The 20,481-nt window shown below is 43.0% G+C and overlaps 1 protein-coding gene across 5 annotated transcripts in view; it reads right to left on the bottom strand.

The window, feature by feature from the left end:
• Positions 1-20,227, bottom strand: part of PHF3 (PHD finger protein 3) — a 79,070-nt gene extending 58,843 nt beyond the window's left edge. Inside the window, exons 1-2 of one of the 5 annotated variants that reach the window (XM_029060587.2) lie at positions 19,927-20,227; positions 5,111-5,379 (exon numbers count right to left, since the gene is read on the bottom strand). In XM_029060587.2, the coding sequence (XP_028916420.1) occupies positions 5,111-5,354 (244 nt within the window). In that variant the 5' untranslated portion in view covers positions 5,355-5,379; positions 19,927-20,227. Of the gene's footprint in view, positions 1-887; positions 911-5,110; positions 5,380-19,467; positions 19,560-19,926 lie in introns of those variants that run through there. The other 4 variants (XM_029060810.2, XM_029060882.2, XM_029060744.2 and 1 more) reach the window with 4 other exon arrangements.
• Positions 20,228-20,481: the final 254 nt, after the last annotated feature.

The raw sequence follows: 20,481 nt of genomic DNA, 5'->3' as shown, positions 1-20,481 counted from the left end.
GAATCAGTCACCACAAACTTTTCCCCAGTGACGCGGTGTAGAACTCTGCACAGTTAATTTTGCATGGTTAGTAAATGTTTCTCCACATGCTCCCTGTCACAATAATTTACCAAATGGAGTACTATCAATTAATCAATAGTATTTATTGAGCACTGTACTAAGTGTTTGGGAGAACGCGATAAGAGTTGGTAGACACATTCCCTGCCCACAAGGAATTTACAGTCTATAGAGCACTAGCAATAATAAAGCTAGGAATTTTGATGGAGGCAGCAGGATGAAGGAGGAGTATATTTAAGGAAGGATATAAATATAACATACCCATAAACTTCCTGTCACTTGTATTCCAAGCAGCGTGGCTCAGTGGAAAGAGCCTGGGCTTGGGAGTCAGAAGCCATGGGTTCGAATCCCGGCTCTGCCACTTGTCAGCTGTGTAACTGTGGGCAAGTCACTTCACTTCTCTGTGCCTCCGTTACCTCATCTGTAAAATGGGGATTAACTGTGAGCCTCACATGGGACAGCCTGATGACCCTGTATCTACCCCAGTGCTTAGAACAGTGCTCTGCACATAGTAAGCGCTTAATAAATACCATCATCATCATCACAGTTCAAAAACTTTCAAAGATGATCTTATATGGTTGCCGGGCTCGGTAAATTGCCTACACCACTTTAGAGCTTTCCCAGTCATATTCACATGAGACAAATACAATGACAGGATGAAAATATATTAAGGGAAGCTGACAATCTTAAAAGTGCTAGGAACACCCAACTCATTAGCCAGCTAAGAGATGAATTTGAGCCTAGTATCTCCTGTCACAATTTAGCACCGAAATGCTAGAAGCATCACATTAAGGTCATGATAATAGGTTGCTTTTTTTATGCAAACTCACTTCCAACAGCAAGTCTTCAAACTGACTAGGGAGGCACAGCCTATGCTGATTCTGCCCTTAATTATCCAAGGCAGCACTGTGGGGAGATAAGGAAGACCACGTCAGGATTACGAGTAGAAAAACCCCAAAATGCTATTCCTCAACTAAGCTGAGGTGCTGTTTTCAAAATTTCAGGAGTAGGGGCAGAAGGAGGACTTCTACAGCTCTAAAAATACTGTTCCTGTATCCCTGGCACAATCTCTACTCAAATGTCCTTTGCAGTAGAGCTCCATCCAGGGGCCCTAAATTGGGCCCAACAGACACACAAAACTTTAATATTTGCCTGTGTAACTGGGCCAGCACTGAAGGAAAATGCTTCAGAGAGCCATTAGGCAGCTTTGGCTGCACCCCCACCCTGGCTCTAGCCCAATCCTGACTCAGGACAGTGGCCAGCAGGTCTCAACAGCGGCAAAAGGTAGGTGTCCCCAGTTACAGGCCTTTTATTTGGTTTAGTTCCCTCTCCCATTGAATAGTGCCTTGACAGCAAGAGGAGGCGACAACAGTCTAAGCACATTCAAATCTGACTGAGTTCAGCTCAGTGTTAGCCCCAGTTCCATGAAGAGCTCAACCACAAAGTTTCAAGCAAAAACACACTTCTTAACAGGAAACATCTTAATACAGATTTGTTTCAGCCATTCAAATAGAGCCAATGTCAGATGGGAAAAATTAATTATTTTTAACATGACATACAACCAATTGCATTCGATTTTCTAATTCTATTTTTATCATACTTGTGCTTCTGAAAATAGCTTCAATCGCCGTCACCTTGCTAGAAAGCTCGAAGAAAATCCCATAATTTCATTCTAGCCTCAGAATAATTTTTTATTCATTGAAACATTCCTTTCAGGGTAAACTCAAAAAAGACTGCAAATAATGACATCTGAAAGTCTCAGAGTGCCACTAAAGCATTTCATGAATCATGTAACAAAGATATTTCTATAAGGAAGGTCTTGAAAGGTTCCACATATTTTAAAGTGCAAGCAGAATTCCAAGAGAGGGAAAAGGTAAGGGAAAAAACCTCTTTACATCAATGTAAGAAACAAAGAAACCCAAGTCATGAATAGACATTTATAATAATGAGCTTGTTTAAATTGTCTTAATCTTCCCTCCCCCTGCAAATTCTAGAAGATAATTATATCTATATCTATATCTGCACAGCTTAGCATTTAATGTTACTATTAAATTGCACTGGTTATATTTGGAGATACATGATGGCTGCTTCATATCAATTATACTTTACATCAAAGTACTGATTTATAAAACATTTTACAGAAATAAAAAAGATAAATGGGGACATATTTTGCTCAAAGATACAAGAGAGTAAAATGCAAAATAGTAACTCTCTTCAAGATTCCTAAATCTGAAGCAAAATGAAAACTAGACTAACAGAAAATTAAAGTAATAACCGATAGTTGTGAAAAAAATCCAAATTTACATGTGCAAGAGATCCTCTTTCAAAAACACTCACATCTGCAGTCTCCTCCCTGGCATCTTCACCTTCAAATCTAAGGACAATTCTAGCTACAGGGCCTATCCTACTTCTAGGGATGGAAGGACCCCATGGTCTCTAGTGAACTAAAGCAATTCTTTCATATCCTAAATCAGTCTCCTTTGTGTGGCAAGGCCCAAGCCTTGCAAAGCCCAGCAAGTTACTAATAGAAAAGATAAGAAAATGTTAATGGAGAGTTACATCAACCTATGACACAATAAAATTGTTTAATTTGTAAAACGGGCACTTCCCTAGATATTTAAGGTTGCTAAATGTCAAATGTCCTCCAGAACTGAGAGGCCAAGTATCCAATGGAAGCTGAGGGTTGCAGCTTTTTTAATGTCTTCTTGACTATCCCCACGATCTATTACAGTACTCTGCATAATAGGTGCTTAATCAATACTGTTGATTCTGACCATGTAAGTTAGCCCAAGGCTTACAAAACCAGCTAATGGGATAAAGACAGTCTGTAAACCTTATGCTAGTTCAACCATGTCAATTAACACAGGCCGAGAACTCAGATGAATTAATACTTAAGAGTTATCCTTTAAAATTATGCAACTACAGAAAGAGTACCATCATCTATAAACAACTGGAAGCTACACAACTTTGTTGCCAAGGTAAGATTTTCATTATACAAAACACACTATTTTCTAGGGATTATATCAGAAATTCATGGGCACTGTCCATGAATGGCCATCTAATCCAATCCTCTCTCTTCAGGACCACAAGTAAACCATCCCACATAAATGAATGTGAAAAGTCAAATGTGCATATGGGTCATGTGCTGGAGAAGATGTGGACATAGCACAGGCCTCAGACTCAACACTTTCAGAGCCTCAAGTGCCAGCTACAAAATAGCTGCTGTTTAGAACTGATTTACAGAAGCATAATAATTGCTATTATTGTATAATTTATTAAATGCTTAGTATGTACCAAACACTGTACCTAGCAGTGGGGTAGCTCCAAGATAGCCTATCAGGTCAGACACAGTCCCTGTACCATATGGGTCTCTCAGTCTAAAGGAGAGGGAATTTAATCCTCATTTTACAGAGGAGGAAAATGAGACACAGAAAAACTGAGACTTGCCCAAGATCTGACAGCAAGCAAGTGGAAGGCCCAAGACAGAGTTCGTAGACTGATGGATGTGAACCATTCCCTGAAACTACCACCCTGGAGATTCAAACTCTGTCATCTTCCCTTTAGAATAAGTGCGACATGAGATGCCAGTTTACCCATGCACGGTCCAAAAGATTAGCCAGAGAGAGAAAAGGAATGGTTTGGCTGATGGATGCCTTCCTGGAGCGTGACCTCTGGACCAACTTGTTTAATTGGATAAAAGATACTCTACTATCCTGTTTAACTTGAAGGGAAAGGAGCAAGGACCTTTTTTGTTGTAGTTACTGTTGTTTTGGGGGTGTTGGGTTTTGTTTTTTTAAAGAAACCTCTGAAGATAAGAGAGCTTGAAACCTAGCCACAGCAATTTTCATCATTTAATCTTGTTTTGTAATCTGTCCCTGCATTGGGCAAGTGAAGAGCTTTCATCCTGGGAGCTGTGTGGATTTGTGGAGGGAGACCTGTGGGCAGTTTTGTTTATTTAACTGAGCAAGTGTAATAAAAATAACAAACTGGAAGTTAAGAATTTAAGAATTTAAAAGAATGAATGAATAAGATAACCTTCACTGTGATTTTTTTTTAGTAGCTCAGATCCTGGTTGAGAAAAGTTAAGTCAAAGGAAATAACTGTGAATTAGAGACAGAATGCATGTGAACGAATTAAAGGCATACTTCTGAGAAGCTGACAAAGGAGAAAGAAAAAAAAAACAAGCATTCCATCCTTGATTTTTATTTTTTTTTCCTTCACACTGGTGCAATGGGGAAGCAAATAAAATGGCCAACAAATGAACACTGGTCACTGCTTTACAAGTATTCCTTTCCTGACCAGGAAAAAAAATTCAGACAATATTTCCATAGGCTTAATATTTACTTCCGTGTTTTCTGAAAAGGAATGTCTCCTGAAAAACAAACTCCTGATATATTTTATTACCAGTCAAATATTTTACTACCAGTTTTACCCATGAATTCATCATTCTTCTCTTTGAATTACTATAAAAGGCTTTTGTTCGGACCCTTCGCTAGCTTTTCCTTTCAAAGACAGCTCAAGTCCTATACCAAAATTGAGTCCATTAAAAAAAGTCTTTTTTAAGCAGATCTATTTCAACTACTGATGTCTAAGGAAATGAATACCCATTCTATAGAGGCAATGTTGAAGGTAGCACCACTACAGAATGCCTCCTATGCTCATTATTCTGTGTGACTGGTCCAGAATCTATTGGCGGGGGAGGCTGTGAAATGCCTGCACAAATATCAATAGTTTAAAAAAGGGTAAAATGGTATTCCTTCAAGAGGGAAGAAGAAATCTTCAGAAGTCATTTAGTCCACCCTTTGTCTCCAGCTAAGTCTATGCCTCAACCAACCTAGAAAGATAGTTATTTATCCAAGGGAAAAGATTCCACAATACTCTGGAGAACTGCCTGGGAGGTGAAGTGAGAAAAAGGTCTCAGTTTGATGCCAGAACAGAAACTCTAAGTTATAAAGAGGAAAACCCTCAACTCGCTTTCTTCACCATGAAAAGGGATGCTGCTAAAAATGACTATTTTAAATTGCAGACTTAAAAAAAAAATTATAAGATTTACCTGTTGAACAAGGCATCTGGAAATTGGGATCATTGCTATCCAAAACAGGCAAACAGAACTGGTTACTCGCAGATCCTAGCATAGGATCCTTATCGCTGAGCATGTTCTTCAGCGAGTCCTCTAAGACATTTTGACTTGTACTAAAATCCTCACAGACTTCATTCTCCAGGTTGGATCCTAGAAATAGGGCATCATCTAAGTGTTCAGTAGGAATTAAATGGTTAAATGTATCAACTATATCCATGAAGACTTCTGTGTGTCTTTCAGCCCTATAGAAAGACAAAAAAAATAACCATAAGAAATTAAGCTGTCAATTGTAAAATCACCTAAAACCAAATGATCTTGTTTTTCTGTTTTGAATCTGAGAACACTTTACTGAATTGTTTTTTAAAAAAAAATCTCAACTATTTAAGAACATCAATTTGGACTACTAAAAAGAATAAATCTTTACTAAATATTGTTTCATCACACATTCATAATGGTGTTATAGGATTATCTATCAATACAAGACCATTAGCATACAAAGCTCTATCTTTTTTGAATGGAAAATAACAGAGCAAGGGTTAAGACCACTTGAACTTTACATCAAATCTTTGATTGAGAAGTGATCTCAATCTTTTTAAGTGATTTGTGGGAAAAAAGTGAACATTCGTAAATAGAGATATTTTATATGTTTAGGGAAACTACCCAGGTTCATTCAACCTACCCTATTAAGTTAATTATGCCAGAATTTCATTTTTCGTTAATTCCTCTTAAAATGGCACATCAACTTCATTATTCTGCTTTGTGAAAACCTATGACACTTTGAGAGAAATGCTTTTTGGATGCTTTTTTTTGTTCTTTTTTTTAACGGTATTTGTTAAGTGCTGACTTTGTGCCAGGCACTGTACTAAGAGCTGGGGCACATACAAACTAAACAGGTTGGACACAGTCTATGTCCCACGTAGGGCTCACAATCTTAATCCCCATTTTACAGATGAGTAACTGAGGTACAGAAGTTAAGTGACCTGCCCAAGGACACAGAAGACAAGTGGCAGATCAGTGATTAGAACTCACGTCCTCCTGATTCCCAGACCCATGCTCTATCCACTAGAACCGCTGCTTCTTAGTTAAAACCTCAAAAGGAGTACACTCCTCCTGGTTTCAAACTCACCCACAATTTTTCCTTGCCTCAGTATAAGCACTTGGTAAATGCAACTTATTGATAAGAACCATTGATTTATATATTGACACACTACTTTAAAGCTACTGACTACCAATACTTCATGGAAAATTATGTCTGCCCTCACCTTTCATGGGCTTTTCCGTTGGTTTTACTTTCCAAAAACACCCTAAATATATTCCAAATCAAGGTTTTATAACTTATTCGCCCACCATTTCTGTGATTTTATACTTCAACCCCCGGGTTGCTCAGTAATTGGTTTTTTTTTTAAGAACACCAGCCATACAAGATGGCTCTGGCTTTTCACAAAATTATTTCCCCAAACACTATTCAAAGTTATTCAAAGTTAGTACCACCCAAAATCTGTCCCCCTCATTTGAAGTGCTGCTCAAAACCAGCTTTCTGGTACTTTCAAATCCAAGATTCTGCATACGATATTCCTGGATAATCAAACCTAACCCCTCCCCATAAGGATTTAATGATTCACTGTTAGTAAATCTCTTGATCATGCCATTTTCCAAGAAAGTAACCTCAGAAAATATTATTACTCCCAATCTAACTGCCTAACCTAACCCCCACTCCTCAAGCAAGACACATTTAGAAATTATTCCTCCGGTTGGACAAAGTATATCAGTATTCTGAAATAGATAAAGGAGCTTAAAATTTTCTGGACAAATTTAGAAACCTTCCTAATTTGTAGTAATTACCATTTGCCTTAGACACAGGGAATCCATCCTGAATGGAACATGAATCAAGCCATTGCCAGATGAAGATTCAGTATAGTGCTTATACACAAGCATTAGCACTATACTGAATCTTCAGCTGGCAATGGCTTGATTCATTCATTCATTCATTCATTCAATCCTATTTATTGGGTACTTACTCTGTGCAAAGCACTGTACCAAGTACTTGGGAGAGTACACGAGAACAATAAGCAGATACATTCCCTGCCCACAAAGAGCTTACCCTAGGAAAAATTACAACTACTGTGCCTCAAATTTCTTATCTGAGAACAAGTTTAACAATAATTGCCTTTCTGTCACCCTGGAAAGAATTTTTCAAATGTTTATAAATAACTCAGCCTATTTCAAAACCTTCCCTCTTCCCTCTATTACCTCACTATCTCTACTTGAAGAGGATTAACATTTCGGTAGTTAATATTTGCAGATAAATGGAAAGATTTTCTAAGTTTATCAGTTAACTAAGAAACCTCATCCCTAACAGGAATCAAAAATAGTTGTCCAAACTCTGTAGATAGTCATAACCCTTGTGAATCTCATTTCCTTTAATTCATCTTTCTTTTTATCATCAAATGCCATTTTACCCCTTTCCATTCAGGAGGCAAGGAAATGGCTCTAAATTTCACTTTGCTTTTGTGTATTTATCTGGATCACTGAACAGAATCACTTCTTTGCAGATGGAACACAGGTTGGAGGACAGGTCATCTTCTATCTTGCTTCTCTTTGATTTGGCCTCCATTTTCCTGTAGTATGAACATCAGGAATTACTCCTGTTATCTGTTTTCAAAGGCGATTGCTACTGCTCTCTCCATCTGAGTCGAGGTGTGTGCATTGGAGGTGAGTATGAAGATGAGAGAGGCATACGATGAGGAAGAAAGAACGAAGAAAGGTTTTTGGCTAATACGCTCACTAAAGTTGCAGGCAGTAAGGACTGAGATGTTTCTTTAAAAGTCATATAGGCAGAGGGGAAAGGCCAGCTGGATACAGCTGAGAAAAAGGACCAAGTTAAATGGTTTCTAGAATGTGTGTGCTCAACCCACTTAGGCAAACTAATCTGCCCATTTATCTTACCTAAGGAAGGATGAGACAATTTGTTTCAAGAGATTTTTAATTACTATAAATGAATGGGTCTCTGACTTATTTCAGTAAATGAAGCCTGTTTACTATTGAAAATTCGATATGAGTATCTGTCCTGCAAACAGAGGACTTCGTACTTCTCTGATCTAAAGACCCTTTCTTGCCTTTAACACTCCTTGGGTAAAACAGATCACCCTACTAGTCATTTTTAACATCACTCTGGGTCTAAAATAAAATATTAGCCTAATATTAGTCAGGAGCCCCTACCTAAATCACATGACAACATAAACTGGGAGTTCTTCACCTAAGGAGTATCCCTCGACAGGTATTGGAAGAGCATGAGAGGGCTGAAAACCTCAATGGTTGAACAAAGGTAGCCAACTACTTCAGGGGAAAGGTTAGGCTAGTCTGTAATGCAAAAAAACAGAAAGAGAGCTCTGCTTGGAGTCTAGTTTGTCTACACAGGTGATCCCCCTTGACTAAGTACAGCAGAAAAGGGGTAGCTATATCGACTTTGGATTTTTGTTTCTTGTTCACTTGAAGGCCCTCGCTATGTATCTTTCAGCTGAAAATATCCTGTCCCACTGTTATGACCAATTCTGTTGCAACAAAGCAAGAAGAGGCTATTTTAATTAAGCTGTAAGACAGATCAAGAGCCAAACATTAACCTGAAAAACAGCTGGGAGTATCAGTTTCTCTATTTTCATAACTAGAAATGGGGTTTCCCACTCAAACCCTGTCCTCCCCCATGAATTTCTCATCACTTTAGATAGCATCACCACCGTAACAGCATCACCAGCCTGTCTGTCCCACAAACCCATAACCCTAGAATTATCCTTGGGTCATCTCTGTTATTCAATCCACATTTTCATTCTGTCCCCATATGCTGTTGATTCTGCCTTTACAACATCACCGAAAGCCACCCTTTTCTCTCCATCTAAACTGCTACCATGTTAATCCAAGCATTTATACTATCTCGCCTTGACAAACGCATCAGCCTCCTTGCTGACCTCCCTACCTCCCATTTCATCCTTCCTCTGGCCTAAAATTCCCTCCCTCTTCCATACCAGCCAAACCACCGCTCTCTCCACCTTCAAAGTCTTCTTACAATCAGAGCTCCAAGAGGCCTTCCCTGACTAATCCCTCATTTCCCCTACTCCCTCCCCCTTCTGCATCTCCTTGCATTTGGATCTGAACCCTTTATTTACCCCACTTTCAGCCCCACAGCACTTACGTACATACCAAGAATTTAAAGTCTGTCTTCTCCTCTAGACTGCAAGCTCCTTGTGGGCTGGGAACATGTCTGCCAACTGTGTTATACTGCACTCCAGTATATTGTACTCTCCCAAGCATTTAGTACAGTGCTCTGCATACAGCAAGTGCTCAAGAAATACAACTGAGAGATGGATAACTTTCCTAAAGTTAGGACTAATTGCCTTAAATTCTTGAGCGCTTCTCTCCTTCCACATACATTCAACCCTCCCATCTCCATCTCCAAGAGCAGAGTCTCCTTCTCTAGGGTCTGGGAGTTTTGTGTTTCTTTTGGGGGGGGGGGCGGTGTTTAACCTCTCATTTGAAGCAACTTGTCAAACTCTCTGCATCTGCTAATGCTGAGTCACATTTCCCCACTTTTCAAGAACCTCAAATGATTCCTTTAATTGTATTTATTAACCACTTACTGAGTGCAGAGTTGAATTAAGCGCTTATGATCAGTCATTCCTCTCTGCAACAAGCAGAAACACCTGACGGTTGGCTTAAAGGCACTCCATCAGTTCTCTCCCTCTTACTTAACCCCTCTGGTCCCATTACACATGAGCTCACACTCTTGGCTCCTCTGAAGAAAAGCTACTTGGGTTCCTTACTCTCATCTCTCCTTCCTCCGACCTCTTGTTCCCACCCTTCGTCCTGCCTAGAACTCCCTTTCCCTCCAAATCCGCCAGGCCACAGTTCTCCCCATCTTCAAAAGACCTACTAAATCGCATCTCCTCCACAAAGCCTTCCATCATTCATTTCAATTCTTCCCAGAGAATATCCCCGCAATTATCACTTCCGCATTTCTCTAACAACCACACGTGTGTTCACAGCCACCTACGGGAAACCTGTACATATATCTTCAATTCTCTATAATTTAAAATTGAAGTCAAAGACATAATTGAAGTCAAAGACATATCCACTTTTTCTTTCTTCCTCCTAACTGTAAATAATTCTAGGGCCTGTGTCCCCCTTTAGACTATATGCTCTTTGAGGGCAGGGAATCAGGACATGATTGTATTCTACCAAATCCTTAGTACAGTGTGCTCTGCCCACAGTAGGTGATCAATTAATACTATTAACTGATTAATGCAGTCACTGCTTAATAAATACCAATTCTACTACTACCCAGATTACACTGAGTGTGGGAATAATTACTCTTGGAGAGAAGGGAAACAGGTTGCAGAGACTCCTTTATCTTTTGAGGATAATAATAATTCTAATAATAATAATGACAATTTAAGTGCTTACTTTTGAGGATAATAATAATTCTAATAATAATAATAACAACAATTTAAGTGCTTACTATGTGTCAAGCAGAGTTCTAAGCACTGGAGTAGCTATAACATAGTAAGATCAATCAAAGGTATTAGAGGTCTTGCTGGGTGTACGTCATTGTACTAAGCACTTGGCAAAATACAATACAATAAAGTTGGTAGACACAATCCTTGCCTATAATTTAACGTCCTTCTCTCCCTCTAGTCTGTAAGCTCTTTGTTGGCCAGGACCGTGTCTAACTATTGTATTGGACTCTCCCAAGTGGTTTTTGGAGTGCTCTGCACAAAAGGAAGGATTCAGTAAATCCCATTAATTGCCTGACTGACTGATCGACAGGACTCACAGTCTACGTAAGAGGGAAAGCAGGTATAAGGAAATCGAGGCACAGAGAAGTGACTTGCCCAATAGGTCATGCAAAATTAGTTTTAAATTCAAAATTTAGGAGAGTATCTTTTCTACACTTTAGAGCTAGGTTTCTTCCTAGCCCATTTTCTAGATTTCCTTAGCAGGGTGCAGCAGACCAGATCTACCAATCCCAGAGAACTTGCTCTGTCTTTCCAGTAAAAAAAGTTTAGGCATAAAACTATGGCTATTTGGAAACACTAAGCCTAACTCTCTCAATTTTGCTTTGAAAATAAATTTATCCCATTTGAGATGTGAAGTAATAAAATTAATATTCAGCTACAAATACTATAAAAACAAAAATGTTAACAAACTGTTATTCAGTACTGAAATGAAATGGCTCAGGTGCTGGCCCGGTGTTTCAGTTCACACATGCAAATGCAACTGAACCAACATGATGAAATAAATTCAAAACCTTCAGTTGTCTGCCAAGTTGTAGGAAGGTCTTAGTCAAACATTTCAACATGTTTCAGGCGCGTGGAGGGCATGAAAGAAGGCGAAGCTTACCATACCAATATTTAACATTATCGGTAAAATACGTTTCCCTAATCTGACCTGCAGCTATACATCGAGGTTAAAATATTATTCCTAAAGATAAATTCAAAGTCTTTTGGCTAAGAACAGATTTCCAACTGGCTACTGATTTATGTAACCTTTTTGGTTATGGAACTATCCAATGTGTAAAGCTATTCTGTGCATGAAGTTGAGCTAGTTCAGGCAGCTAGATATAACGGTAGACTATTCTATAGCCTTAATTTAGCATATCACTTTGAGCCTTACTAACATGTGTGCCCCACTACTGACAACTCAATTCTTGTTAACCGATAGTGTTAATTATCAGAACAAAGCAAGGAAATGAATAACACAAACTGCTGAAAAGCAGAAGTGCTTAGTACAGTGCTCTGCAACACGGTAAGCACTCAATACCAACGACTGGCTGATTGGAAAGCATCTGTGTTATTTCTAAATTGAGCCCAGTTTATTCTCAGTGTGTCTAGATTAACATTAAGAAAAACAATTGGCCAAAACACTTCTCCACCATCAGTTCAAAGTTACAGGACAGCTGCAATACTTGGCAACAAATAGAGAGAAACGGGATCAGGTTTACACCTTTCTGAAATTCTGGGGCAAGGGGGTCGACTTCACACACTGATTCTTTCAAATACAGAAAAAGAGTTTTGGAGCTCTACACAGATGGAAATTCCAGGTGCTGGCCCGAGCAAAGCACAAATGCAGTCCCAGCCTACCACATACTTTTTGCTGGGCCTCATTCATTGAGCTTTGGTTTACTCACATACAACTACTCTATACACAGCTGGAATGTGCAATCTGAGTGATAGAGACTCTTGTGCTTCTGAGATGTAGTGTTCAAGCAGTACTGAACATATACAGGGTGTCCTAGAACTGCTGCAGTATTCGCTCTCTCAGCAGCAGGCAGACTCTCCACTCTTCGGGTCGCCCACTGCACACCTTACACAAAATAACTGGACCCTAAGCCTCATAAACCAAAGGGGGGGCACGTCTCGGCCATCCACTTTCCTTTTATCTCTATAGGTACAAATATACTCACATCGCTAATATTTTATCCCGTAAGAGACATCAAAACATCAATCAGCAAGGGTTCGGTATCAAAGCATCCAAATAAATGTTGGAAAAGTCTCACAGCCAGTCAACTTACATCAACTCCAAGTAGAAAAAAAAAACATTTTCTCATACGGCCACATTTTCAATCAATCGTGTTGACTGAGCACTATGTGAAGAGCACTGAATTAAGTGCTTGTGAGAGTACAAGAAAGCTGGTAAACATGCTCCTTGTCCACAGGGAGCTTACAGTCTTATCTCATGTAAAATAATTTGCTTTGTCCATACGTACAACCCCAAACCACCAAAAATGTTTAGGAGTAGCATAATGCCCTTTCATAAGACAAGGGATCATGGACCAATTAAGAGGTACTGAAGAGGTGTCCGAAAAGTCCCCTTATGGGAGCTTGTGGTAGGAGAAGCAAGAGGGACACCCTCTCCCTGGCCCCAATGGAATGGCAGTTTTCCCTGGCTCTGAGCCCAGGACCCAGATTGGTCACATTCCTGTGAAAACATAAAAGTTTGATCATCAACCAGCATACTTGCTGTATTAATACAACATACCAATGCCAGAGTGAAATCAATCTCGAACTTCCAAATGTCTCCATTAAAAGCACGTTTAGCACAAATAAAAATGTCTCTGTTCTTCAAAAAACAATCGTAATAATTGACTAGGTACTACAATTCACTTTTGCAATGAAGAATCTGGCTCCGGCCAAGGGCAAATATGGGCCTGATGCAAAGCCCTACTGGATACAACGAAAGAAATCAATTATTCACAAAACATGAAACCGAAGACAATTTGCACTATGGTGTGAATTCTACTGCAAGCAGAATACAGCCTCCGTCCATCCAGGCTCCTTCTAATTTTCTCTAACATAATCTCGCATATGGCATCTAGAAATGTCCGTACTTTTTACCCAGAAATTGTGGGCAGGGAACATGTACACCAGCTCTGTTTATTGGACTCTCCCCAGCGCTTAGTACGGTGCCCAATAAGCACTCAAATATCACTGATTGATCATTTCGAAGATGATTCTCCCTATCATGGACAAGATATTGCACATGGAAGTGACATCGATAGGTTTTTTATACCGATCATTTTTCACACAACTATTGGACACTGAATAATGTATGGTGTTCCGAGACGCAAAGCTCCAGGCAGGGCTCAACCTCAGGCAAGGAGGGAGTAGGAGATATTCCCCAGTTTACATATGAGGAAACTGAGGCAAAGAGAAGTTAAGTGACTTGTCCAAGGCCACACAGAAGACAAGTGCCAGGGCCAGAATTATAACTCTGACTCTGACTCTCAGGCCCATGCTCTTTCCGCTAGGCCACGCTGGTTCCTAGCACCTACAATAATAATTATGGCATTTGTTAAGCACTTACTATGTGCCAAGCACTGTACTAAGCGCTGGGGCAGACACAAGGTAATCAGATTGTCCCGCGTGGGGCTCACATTTTTTAATCCCCATTTTTTATAGATGAGGAAACTGAGGCACAGAGAAGTTAAGTGACTTGCCCAGGGTCACAGAGCAGACAAGCGGCAGAGCCGGCATTAAAACCCATGACCTCTGACTCCCAAGCCCGGGCTCTTGCCACTATGCTATGCTGCTTTTCAGACTACTGATCACGGGCTCATTTATTTGCTATGGCTTTAGGCCATCATGCAGCAGCAACTCAGCAGCATGTGACACAGAAAAGTGAAAAAGGTCATTAAGATCACTTCTCTATTTCCAGAGATTGAAACAAAGCTGTTAATTCTAACTTCTGTCAGGTTTGGTTGCCCAGCAACACATCTCTTCTTCAACTGTTCCTTAACAATGGCACCAGCATTTACTCAAGTTGCTCCAACTATATCCTACATTCAGAAATCTTCAAAAATCAAAAATCTTCATTGACAATATAGTCGCTGTTACCTTAGCATTATGCAATCTAAACCACCAAAAAAAAAAAAACCAAAAACCCAGGCACAGAGTTTTCGAGAACGACCCTATTTGGACTCCAGTGAAATATGACACCTTATTAAACTAGTCAGTGAAGCCAAGACTTTGGACCTGCTATGAATGTTAAATTTCAACTTCTGGTTCACCTTCAACCCCTACTTAGACAGTGGGGGTTTGGGAAAGGAGCCATGGCCGACATAATTACAACTGTACCTAGCTCAGCAAGTCAGTACAGTGCTCAGCAGAGAGCAAGAGTTTAATAAAGACCATCACCAACCAACACCTTCACACTACAGTTGTCAATATATTCAGTTTGAGATCCTGGCACATACTTAGTCCACCACAGTTAAAATAACAGTGGCTCTGATTCACTGAGGGGAAATCAATGCTACCAAATAGGACAGAACAATGCCTAGTGACCCTATGGTGAGTTAATACTCTGGGCAACCAAGAAACAAGGACGTTTGAAGTGAAAACTGATGCAACGCTGCAGGAAAATAATGGAAGTTGGACACGTGACAGTAAGAATAAAGATGGTTCCAGTCAACCCCGGTCAGACGATCAAAAAGAAAGTAGCATAGCCCCAATTTCTGACAGCAGTGGAAAATATTGCTCTCCAAAACAAAGGTTAGTTAGCATGTCTTCAATTCAGATAAAATTCTTGGATCTCTTCAGGTCCACTCATACTGAACTATGAACAGCATCTTACAGTAACTGGACCAAGAATTCACATGTCCATTCTTTCTTGGGTCCAGAAAGGGTTTTTTTTTTTTTTTTCCTTTAGTTTAACCACCAACTGCCTTCAGTGAAATCCTACAGGGCTTTTCTTTTTGGAGATCTTTCAAACTCGCTCTCATAAGGCCCATCTCCCCCTCATCTCACATTCAGATCTGTAATGTCATTTCCCAGGGGAAGCCAAGCCTTGATAAATAACTGCACCTTCGAAAGTTCGAGGGTGGAACCTGAATTGTGATCCTGACATAGACAAGCAAGTCCTGGCATAGGCAAAGGGAGGACCGTGACCCTAACGACCAACATCGCTGACATCACAATGCATTTCACCAACTGCTTGAGTGGCTGCCAACTGGAGGCAGGGCAAGGGGAAGAGAAGCCCCACTGACTGGGCACAGTTCGGGCCTCAGTTCACATCCTCACTGGGTGACAGTGGCTATTTCAGTCTCCTGCTCTGTGGGTATGAGTTTTCTTTCTGGGACGCGAGAGTAATGACCACCTACTTCCTAGACTGACATAATTACTGTCCCATTATGGTAGCTACCCCGACAAACTATAAGCACAAACACTTCATCAATTTAGCTGCCTGAGAGTTGTGGAGAAAGTTACTACTTTCAAGGCGGTAATAGTAGACATAAGAACTGTCCGTCTTTCCCATTCACTAATTTGTTTACATTTCAAGCAAGTTACTACTAGCCACTGTTATCTGATTTGTAAAATAATAAAAGAGCCTTGGAAAAGCACGCACTTAGACCAAAAACTCAAACTGCACATCTAGAAATAGTGCCGGAAACTGTAATGAGCACCCATCCCTCGCCACCATGGAACTGGCACCGATAGGTGTGGCTTACTCAAGGCCTGAGCCTGTGAAGATTGTGAGAAAGGGTACTAGTGGGAAAAAGTGAACAGAAATAATGGAAAAGAAATTAGAAACTGGGAGGGCTGTGGGGAGTGCTGTAGGGAAGGGAGAAAATGGTAAGGGTTTAAAGGGGGCAACATTTATTAATGGAAACCGCACTTGGTCCCAGTCTTGCTCTTTATAAATTCCAAGATTGTGCCATTAATAGGTTTCCAGGCTAATTACTTATATTCCTAATTACTTATATTCCTTCCTCCCTTCACCTAGACAATGACCATACATACTGCTACAGAAGAGGGTGGAGGAATTAAGAACTTGTAAAACACTTCAACTGATTTTCCACAACTTTGAAATAGTATTCTTTTGGGGGGGGATGGAGAGAATCACAACTTATGTTAATAGAAAAGGTATATCCATTCACAAGCCAAAACAAATACTTCACTGCATCACTAGCGTGCCAGTTTCAAATAGATTAGGGTTTTGTATTTTTTAAGAGTTTACGATTGAGGAATCTGCCATTTACAAAAAAAAAAAGTTCTTTTTCTCGTTCAGCGCAGAGGCCCGGTTAAACAGTCCTTAGGGAAACCTTGGCACCGTCGAAAAATGTAACCTCCTGGAGTCGCACGTAGGAGGGAGGAAAAAAAAATCTGTAAGACGGACACGGAAATGGGGACAGTGGAGCCGAGTGGGCCGTTCCTCACATTTTGCTGGTCTCCCTCCTCCCCAGCCTGGTGTAGGGAAATCGGTGTTTAAGGCCACAGAAGGAGCAGGCTGAAGTTGGCATGACTGGGGCATTAAAAAAAAAATGTGGCTTTTATTAAGCGCTTACTATGTGCTGAGCACTCTTCTAAGCACTGGGGTAGATACAGGGTAATCAGATTGTCCCACCTGGGGCTCACATTTTTTAATCCCCATTTTTACAAATGAGGTAACTGAGGACCAGTGAAGTGACTTGCCCAAGCTCACACAGTAGACAAGTGGAGCAGAATTAGAACCCACGACCTCTGACTCCCAAGCCCGGGCTCCTTCCACTAAGTCACGCTGTTTCTAATAATAATGATGATGATGATGATGATGGCATTTGTTAAGCACTTACTATGTGCAAAGCACTGTTCCAAGCGCAGGGAGGGTAGAATAATAATAATGTTGGCATTTGTTAAGCACTTACTATGTGCTGCACACTGTTCTAAGCGCTGGGGTAGACACAGGGTAATCAGATCGTCCCACGTGGCACTCACATTTTTTAATCCCCACTTTTACAGATGAGGGAACTGAGGCCCAGAGAAGTGAAGTGACTTGCCCAGGGTCACATAGCAGACAAGTGGCAGAGCCGGGATTAGAACCCACGACCTCTGACTCCCCAGCCCGGGCTCTTTCCACTAAGCCATGCTGCTTCTAATAATAATAATAATAATAATAATTATGATAGTATTTGTTAAGCACTTACTATGGGCCAAGCACTGTTCTAAGCACTGGCGGTTAGAAGGTGATCAGGCTGTCCCACGTGGGGCTCACAGTCTCAATGCCTATTTTACAGACGAGGGAATTGAGGCCCAAAGAAGTGAATAATAATAATAATGGTATTTGTTAAGCGCTTACTATGTGCTGTGCACTGTTCTAAGTGCTGGGAGGATAAAAGGTGATCAGGTTGTCCACCGTGGGGCTCAGTCTCAATGCCCATTTTACAGTTGAGGGAACTGAGGCCCCAAGAAGTGGAAGTGACTGGCCCCAAGTCACACGGCTGACAAGGGGCGGAGCCAGGATTAGAACCCACGACCTATGACTCCCAAGCTCGGGCTCTTGCCACTAAGCCACGCTGCTTCTAACAATAATGATAAAGATGGCATTTGTTAAGCGCTTACTACGTGCCAAGCACTGTTCTAAGCTGCTGGGTGGAGAGAAGGTGATCAGGTTGTTCCCCCTGTGGGGCTCACAGTCTCAAGGCACATTTTACAGATGAGGGAACTGGGACCCAGAGAAGTGAATAATAACAACAACAATAATAATAATAATAATGATGGCATTTGTTAAGCGCTTACTATGTGCTATGCACTGTTCTAAGCGCTGGAAGGGTAGAAGGTGATCAGGCTGTGCCCCGTGGGGCTCACAGTCTCAAAGCCCACTTTACAGATGAGGGAACTGAGGCCCAGAGAAGTGAAGAATCATCATAAGGATGGTATTTGTTAAGCGCTCACTATGTGCTGAGCCCTGTTCTAGGCGCTGGGGAGGGTGATCGGGCTGTCCCCCATGGGGCTCACAGTCTCACTGCCCACTTTACAGACGAGGGAAGTGAGGCCCAGAGGAGTGAAGAAGAATAATAATCACAAGGATGACATTTGTTAAGCGCTTACCATGTGCTGAGCACTGTTCTAAGCGCTGGGGAGGGTGATCAGGCCGTGCCCCTTGGGGGCTCACAGCCTCAATGCCTACTTTACAGAGGAGGGAAGTGAGGTCCAGAGAAGTAAAGAATAATAATAATCATAATGATGGTATTTGTTAAGTGCTCACTATGTGCTGAGCACTGTTCTAAGCACTGGGGAGGGTGATCAGGCAGTCCCCCGTGGGGGCTTACAGTCCCAATGTCCACTTTACAGACGAGGGAAGTGAGGCCCACAGAATAATAATAATAATGTTATTTGTTAAGCGCTTACTATGTGCAGAGCACTGTTCTAAGCGCTGGAGCAGATACAGGGTAATCAGGTTGTCCCACGTGAGGCTCACAGTTAGAGAAGGGAAGCGACTTGCCCACAGTCACACAGCTGACAAGTGGCAGAGCCGGGAGTCGAACCCATGACCTCTGACTCCGAAGCCCAGGCTCTTTCCACAGAATAATAATCATAATGATGGTATCTGTTAAGCGCTCACCATGTGCTCAGCACTGTTCTAGGCGCTGGGGAGGGTGATCGGACGGTCCCCCGTGGGGCTCACAATCTCAATACCCACTTTACAGACGAGGGAAGTGAGGCCCAGAGAAGTGAAGAATAATAATCATAAGGATGGTATTTGTTAAGTGCTCACCATGTGCTGAGCCCTGCTCTAAGCGTTGGGGAGGGTGATGGGGCTGTCCCCCGTGGGGCTCCCAGTCTCAATGCCTACTTTACAGATGAGGGAAGTGAGGCCCCGAGAAGTAAATAAGAATAATAATCACAAGGATGGCATTTGTTAAGCGCTCACCATGTGCTGAGCCCTGCTCTAAGCGCTGGGGAGGGTGATCGGACGGTCCCCGTGGGGCTCACAGTCTCAATGCCCACTTTACAGACGAGGGAAGTGAGGCCCAGAGGAGTGAGGAAGAAGAATCATCGTAAGGAGGGTATCTGTTAAGCGCTCACCATGTGCTGAGCCCTGCTGTAAGCGCCGGGGAGGGTGATGGGGCGGTCCCCGGTGGGGCCCCCAGTGTCACTGCCCATTTTTCCGGATGAGGGGCCTGAGGCCTCGTCGGCCTCGTCGGCCTCGTCGGCCTCGTCGGCCTCGTCGGCCTCGTCGGCCTCGTCGGCCTCCTGGGCCTGGCCGTCGCCGGCGGCGTGGCGGGTCCGGGCCGCAGCTCCAATGGCGGCCGCCGCCGCCGCCGCCGCCGCCGCAGGCCTCCCGGGCCGGGCCGGGCCGAGCCGGGTCGGTCCTCCGCGGCCGGCGGGGAGGGGCCGGGCCCGTCCTCAGGACCGGCAGACGCGGGGCCGAGGGACGGGACGGGACGGGAGGGGACGGGAAGAGGAAGGGACGGGAGGGGAAGGGAAGGGAAGGGAAGGGAGGGCCCGGGCCCGGGCCCAGGCCGCCGCCGAGGCCCAACTCACCCTGCTCCGCCCGACGAGCGCTACCTCAGGCAGCGGCGCGAGGAAGATGGTGGCCGCCGACCACGACGACGCCGAGGAGGGGGGGGAGGGGGTGCGCGCGGCGCGTCGTCGTCGCTCGCCGCCCCCTCGGCCGCTGGTCGTGTCCCCCCGCCGGGCCCGGAGGCCCCGCTGGCCGCCTCCTTCTCCTTCTCCTCCTCCTCCTCCTCCTCGTCGTCGTCCCGCCGCCGCCTTCCTCAGCGTGCAGCCTCCCGGCGGGGCAGGACCGGCCGCCTCACGTCACCCCACTGTTTACCGTTCGGGGCCGAGCGGCCCAGCCCCACGCGCCTGCGCACTGCCGCCGCCGCCCCGCCGCCACGCCCGCCCCCGCCGCTAGGGGCAGCCTGGGGACTGCGGGGGCGAGGCGGCTACGGGTCGGGACTAGAGGAGCGGCGTGGCTCGGGGGGAAGAGGCCGGGCTCGGGAGCCGGAGGGCACGGGTTCGAATCCCGCCTCTGCCACTCGTCAGCCGGGGGACTGGGGGCGAGTTCATTCGGTAGTATTTATTGAGCGCTTACTA

The sequence above is a fragment of the Ornithorhynchus anatinus genome, chromosome 1 (assembly GCF_004115215.2).
Source record: "Ornithorhynchus anatinus isolate Pmale09 chromosome 1, mOrnAna1.pri.v4, whole genome shotgun sequence".
Classification (NCBI taxonomy): Eukaryota; Metazoa; Chordata; class Mammalia; order Monotremata; family Ornithorhynchidae; genus Ornithorhynchus; species Ornithorhynchus anatinus.
The sequence above is the reverse complement of the archived record's forward strand: the minus strand, read 5'-3'. Positions and strand labels throughout refer to the sequence as shown.